This window comes from Galeopterus variegatus, unplaced genomic scaffold, assembly GCF_000696425.1.
Source record: "Galeopterus variegatus unplaced genomic scaffold, G_variegatus-3.0.2 Scaffold11439, whole genome shotgun sequence".
NCBI lineage: Eukaryota > Metazoa > Chordata > Mammalia > Dermoptera > Cynocephalidae > Galeopterus > Galeopterus variegatus.
In genome coordinates this window covers 24,716-30,976 of record NW_007737550.1, presented here as the reverse complement: position 1 = coordinate 30,976, position 6,261 = coordinate 24,716, and the positions used below count along the sequence as shown (strand labels likewise).

At 47.3% G+C, this 6,261-nt stretch overlaps 1 protein-coding gene across 1 annotated transcript in view; it reads right to left on the bottom strand.

Annotated features, from left to right (window-relative positions):
* Positions 1 to 1,120: 1,120 nt before the first annotated feature.
* LOC103610626 (probable phospholipid-transporting ATPase IIA) overlaps positions 1,121 to 6,261 on the bottom strand; it is a 26,158-nt gene continuing 21,017 nt past the window's right edge. The window contains exons 12-13 of the mRNA XM_008594747.1: positions 4,598 to 4,801; positions 1,121 to 1,555 (exon numbers count right to left, since the gene is read on the bottom strand). Of these exons, the coding sequence (XP_008592969.1) occupies positions 1,419 to 1,555; positions 4,598 to 4,801 (341 nt within the window). The 3' untranslated portion in view covers positions 1,121 to 1,418. The remainder of the gene's footprint in view (positions 1,556 to 4,597; positions 4,802 to 6,261) is intronic.

Here is a 6,261-nt window from a genome sequence, read left to right as displayed (position 1 = left end):
TCAGGTAAGGGTTGGGTACTCTCTCAACCAACTGGATGCCCCCTGTGACCCAGTGTTTGAGAAGCATGGTGTGCTCATTCCTAGACACTTGGGGATCCCCCGGCGGGTGGCGGCAGCAAGCTGCCCACTGGCCAGATGATCCTATGACAAGGTTGCTTCCACTTGGCTTTCGGTCCTTCTCGCCCCTGACTGCCTCCACCCAAGTGTGGCTGAGACAAGAGAACAAGGAGGTTCGTGGTGGACATGGGCGAGCATCTTCCATTTCCACGTATCGCTTTTTCAGCCTCTCTGGGAAGCTTTCTCCCTTCGAGATGTCAAGCGGTATCTTAAGTGTTGACGTTAATAGTCAACTTGTGCACCTCAACCAAAATTGGGAATTAATAAAAAGAGCAGAGAGGTCATCTTCATTCTCTATACCTGCTGGAAACATCTAAAATCTCCTCACAAGGGTTCCACATGACTGACCTGCAGAAGCCATTGCCCATCTCTGTAAACAAGGCCAGGTTCAAGGTTTGCGAACTCAGAACGGATCTAACTTAAGACTTCCAGTTTACAGACTGACTTCCAAGAAAGCAAACGGAGGCTCAAAAAATTTAAGAACAACTTTCTCTTCCACTACCTTTGAAACCACATAAAAATCACTCCATGAAGAAGTCAGACTTGCTCAACTTTCTGAAATTTCTGGACAAAGATCCTATTCCTAAACAACCCTTCATTTAATGCAATACATCTTTTCTGTAGACCTTTTCTGTCTGGCAGAAATGGTTGAATCTGGAAGAGGGAAATACTGCAAAACTACAGAATCTTAAAACAAAATAGAAGTGATGTCAATAGATAATTTATCAGTGCTTGCAACTTACTGTCATTCTACAAAGTCTTAAAAGGACAACACAAAATACATGTGCATTCAGGAGGACTCCAAAGACAAGGGACTGTCTGATCCTTGAGTCCCCAACTCTCCCTAAGGTAAGCTGGTAGGCATCAGAATCTTACATCTCCGAAACTTACATTTCTGAAGCACACACCAGTAGTGTCATGCTGAAGATCTGAAGGGTACGTAATCATAAAGAATTAATCATAAATCCAAGATATCAACCACACTCAGTTCTTGAAGATCCACAAGCTTGCACAGTGACCCACATAAATCTCTCAGCTGAGCCACCAGTTTTAACATATTCACATCCACTCAAATATGAATTACCAGGGGTTGAAACAGGCCTGCGTGGGTGCCTTTTAGGAACCTCCCTCCTGTTTATTCAGCGTTAGGACTCCGTGTGCGTGCAGAGCCTTGTCACATCAAAACTGCACGTGTTAGCAACTACTGCAAAATCCACGGGAGGTGGTTAATATGAATGGAACTTGAACTCTGTCCATCAGGAAAGTGCAGAGACCAGGGTCCCCTCCACCAAGCGCAAAGCCTAGGACGTGAGCTTCGAGTAGCTGGGGGGAGAGAACCTTCTTCGCAAGTATTTGAGGACGTAGAGGGGGAGGCAGCTGACCAGAGTGATGACGGAGACTTTCCACAAGAACGACAAGGTGGCGATGAAGTACACATCTGAAAGCAAACAGGGAAGACAGCGGTGAACAGGTGGGAATGTTCTGGAAGGTGCATGTGGTCCAGAAACAGTTAGACTTTCCACAAGAACGACAAGGTGGCGATGAAGTACACATCTGAAAGCAAACAGGGAAGATAGCGGTGAACAGGTGGGAATGTTCTGGAAGGTGCATGTGGTCCAGAAACAGTTGTCACAGCTATCAAAGGGGAAGTTGTCTCATGTCACAAACACATGACCTCTGCTGTCAGCTTATTTCCCTTATTCTCTCCTCCTCTCTCTGACCTGTCTCTGTAGCTTCCTGATATTTAGTGAAATGCTATTTTTAATAACTAGGAAAAGAAAACTTGGGTGGGGTAGGGTGGAGTGGGAGATAGTGTTTTTGATTTGGAATCTGACAGTTGGAGTTTCTTTCTAAACCCCAATCCCTGGACAGCAGAAAAGTGACATTCAAATGCACATTTCTGCTTCCCAGAAACATTTTCTCTTTGTCTCAGTGGCAGTCACAGAAAGCCACGAGATGGATCTGAGGCACGGTACAAGTGGGCTGACACCCTATTGTCAGAAGCAGGCTTACCCTTGGGGACCATGACCTAAGGATGGAGTGCTCCCTTCCCTGATGAGGGATAGTAAACCTGGCAGTTACCAGCTTTTCAAGAGAGAGGAATAACAACTTGTGGTTTTTAGCACAGCGGATACCAAAGTAAACCCCTTCCCCACTTCCTGAGCACAGGATGCGGAAATGCAGCTGGCACAGATTAAGCACCTACTAAGTGCAGGGCTGGGTCCAGGGCCCAATCCACCATGCAGTCTCACCATGTGCCCCTCCGCAGCCCTGTGGCTGGCCCATGTCAAAGGTAGCCTGAGCCTCCTGAGGGCAGGGACCACATCTTTGGGACCCCCTCAGGACCAAGCCCTCAAGCACATAGTAGGTGCTCACAAAAGCCTTTCTGAGAGACTGGGGACCAAGGTGAAGCTGTTCTGAAACTTCACTTTTCACAGGGATGCTCCTGTTACCTTTACTAAAACCTCTAAGAGTTTTAAAGCTGATAGAAGAACCGTGATCAAAGATGCTTCCACAGTAAGGTGAAGTTTCTCAGCCTTTTCCTCAGAATCACCCCCTAAGGATCCTTTTTAGACTTTTTTTTTCTAATTGACCTACTCCATGAAATTTTAATGCCACAGGTATCCTGTATACATGTTTATAGTACTGTGAATAGTCTGCACTTAATACACAAATGGAGCAAGACCTGTTCACACCCCAGCCAAGACCAATTTTTGCTCCCTTCTTGGTGGGGCCACATCACCCCCAGCTGACAATGCCCACCATGGCAAAGGCACAGGGGTCCAGCAGCCAGGCTACACCACAGCCGCTGCTAGAGAACCCCTGGCTCCTGCAGGCCTCCCACGGGGCAGGAGGAGTATGTGAAGGGGGTGTCCTATAACTGAAAACTTCCCCCAGAGGGAGTCTGTCTGCAATTCTGAGCAGAGAGGAGCATCATAGTAGGGAAGCAGCCTCTGGCCCCTGAAGACGTTCAGTTTTGTTTTGATTAAAGAACACGGACAGAAACTTATATGTTCCCACTGAAGAGGAAGGAGGTGTATGAGGCTTTGCAATAATAAAGAGGATTCTCTGCTGCCTCCTTGCTGGGCTTTTAAGATAGTGATCCCTGGCCTGGAAGTTTTGAAGCTTGGGGAAGCCTGAGTTTGCCCTGCACTGGGAAAACCAGAGTAGAGTCCCCTGAGACTGTCCACAGCACAACACAGAAAGTGCTGGACCACCTGAGTTGTGACTGTGCTGCGACTTTATGAAGCTGAGCTAGAAACTGGCTTCTGGACAGGAACTGGAGCCTGTGTCAGCACCTGAGGGCTCAGCAGCACAGTGGGTCCAGCGTGGCATGTGGGTCACCTTGGTGGCCCTGCAGGGACCTGTGGCTCACAATCAAGGGGTAAGTATTGGCTGAATGGAAATGATATAGCAACACCTCGTAGCAAGCAAGAGGCCAGCTTGGAGGAGCAAGAAACCCAGGCTAGTCCCTCTAGAGAGGGTGGCTGGTGATGAGTGAGCCAGGAGTAACTGGCATCACCTCTGTGGTCAGAGAAATGAGCTGGGGTGAGGCCTACACTTGCCCATCTATAAGTTTCCATGACGTTTTTATCTGGGGTCTGCCCGAGTCTCTATCACCTCACTGTTTTTCTCTCTCTGCAGCTTTGATCGCATCTGACATTCCTGTTCTCACAAATCCACTGACCTGCTCACTGTGTGTCTTCCCAATCAGAAGGGAAGCTCCACGTAAGCCCACCCACCTCGTTTGCCATCAGAGCCCTGGCACACAGCAGGAGCTCCCACATATTCACTGAATGGACCAACGCCCACTGCTGATGACACGTGTCACTTCTTGGTTTGATAGGAGCTAGATGAGGACGAAGCAGCAAAGGAACGGTCCCACGGGCAAAGCTCCAGGGCTTGGCGCCTCCCAGCCCCGCCACTTGGCCATATCCAGGTCACTTCTACCACTTTTATAGACTGGCCTTCTGATTAAGATGTCAATGGGCACAAAGGGGCTTGAGGCCAAAAAAAAAGCTTAAAAAATCATCAGCTCAGGCATGATTCTGAAGAAGCCACTGCCTCTCTTTTGTAGTTTCTGGGGCATTGTTTAAGGACCCATCCTGGCCTATCATTTACTCGAAAGTAAGACCTGGATACCCGACATCCCCATAGCTCCTTAGAGCTCAGCACAGTGGCCTGCTCACTGGAGAAACCCAATAACTAATCAAGTGGATTCACTGAGTCAAATGGATTCTTCTTCTAAGCCAGTTAGCTCTGCGTAATTTTAAAAAAGAAAACCCTCTACATGGAGATCGTGCCCTGTATCCTCACTCCTCAACTCCACATGCTGATTCACAATTGCCACTTGTAAGAAAAGGTAGACAGCAAGTGCAAAGGACTGCTGCACAGAGCCAGGCCCTAGCCGTGTGCTGGGGAGGCCACCTTCCCGCACACGTGGGTGACACCTCTGGGCTCTACGCACTCAGGGTCTTACCAATGAATTCATGTAGGAACACCAGGGAGGCGATGTAGCAGGCCAGGCTGAGCAACTCAGCCACCGTCATGAGCCAGTGCCAGGTCTGGATGGTCAGTGCCACCATCAGCAGCTCGGTGAGGATCAATGATGTGAAGGAGATGGCCACGATGTGCACGAACTCCGACTCGAACAGCAGCAGCGCCCCATACATGATGGTGCTCCCTGGAAAGGCCAGAGAGGAGTGGCCCTCACACCCTTCGTGCCCAAGGCTCCCTCTGCCCCCCGCATTCGACACCCTGTCCTGACTGTTCATTTCGACATGAAAGGCACCACTTGTACAATGAGGTTAGTGAATGCTGCTTTATGGGGTTTTAACCCTACGGATTTCCTATTTTCCCCTTTGGCCTCATAGAATAAATAATCTAAAACTGTAGAGAGAAGAAAAAGGACGAGGGAACAGAGGGAGGGAGTAACTATCTGGAATTGATGGAAGAAACAGAAATTTAAACATATTATTTAAAATGATAGAGGTAGTTGGTCACAGAAGGACAAACGCTGTGCGATTCCCATTCAGAGGAGGTGTCAGCAGCAAACTCACAGAGACAGAAAGTACAGCGGTGGCTGCTGGGGGCGGGGGCGGATCAGTTAACGTGGATAGAGTTTCAGTTACACGATGGGAAAGTTCTGGAGATCAGTTTCACAACAACATGAATATACTTGACCCAACTGAACTGCACACAAAAATGGTCAAGATGGCAAATTTTATGTTTTGTTTTTACACACACACACACACACACACACTAAACATAACCAAGAAACTGAAAGAATTATGCACCTCTCCTGAGAGAAGTGGAGGAGGTTAGCATAAGTCCGTCTTCCCCTAACATCACAGGAACTGAACTGATAACGCCGCCTGCTGGTCACAGACATTAGCAGCACGAGGGTATTACTTAGAGGAGGTACCCCGGAGACACTGAGGGTAAAAACTCTTCCAGTGACTGCCTTTTCAAACAGGGCTGAGGACGGAGGGGGTGGAATGGAGGACCACTACTTATTATTATAAACTTTCATGCAGGATTTGCTTTTTTAACCAGATGCATGTATTACACCTTGATATATTTCTTAAAAACACCAAAGAAATCTTAACAACAATTTAACCCTCTGCCAACAAATTTAGTGGTCTCTGAACATTTTGATTATACAGCCCACTGCTACAAAACATTGAGAATGAACCCCAAATATACATGTTTATTTGTAAATTATATATATGTACCTGTTTGGATATACAGAGATATTAGGACCACTGTACAAATATGTTATGTGTGTTATACAACATACATAAGAAAATTAATTCTACAGAGTAAGGAAAAAATAGATTCAAATTGAAGTTTTGAATTTTCTTCCTGTTTTCCAGTAGATCATCTTACAAAGCCCCTATAGTCTTTGGGACCCTGCCTGGAGGGTCCAAATACACGTTTTTCAAAAACTACAACTTGGGCTGATGTGGGGGCTAAAACGCCATGCGTGTGACACACAAAAAAGCAACTACAACTTGACCTAACTCAGAAAAGGTATTAGAACATCCCAGAAAGTAGCCGCTTTTCATTGAATGTTTGAGTTCTTATAACTCACTGAGCAGGGTTTCCCATGAGACATGCTGTCACCCCCCCCCCCCCCCCCCC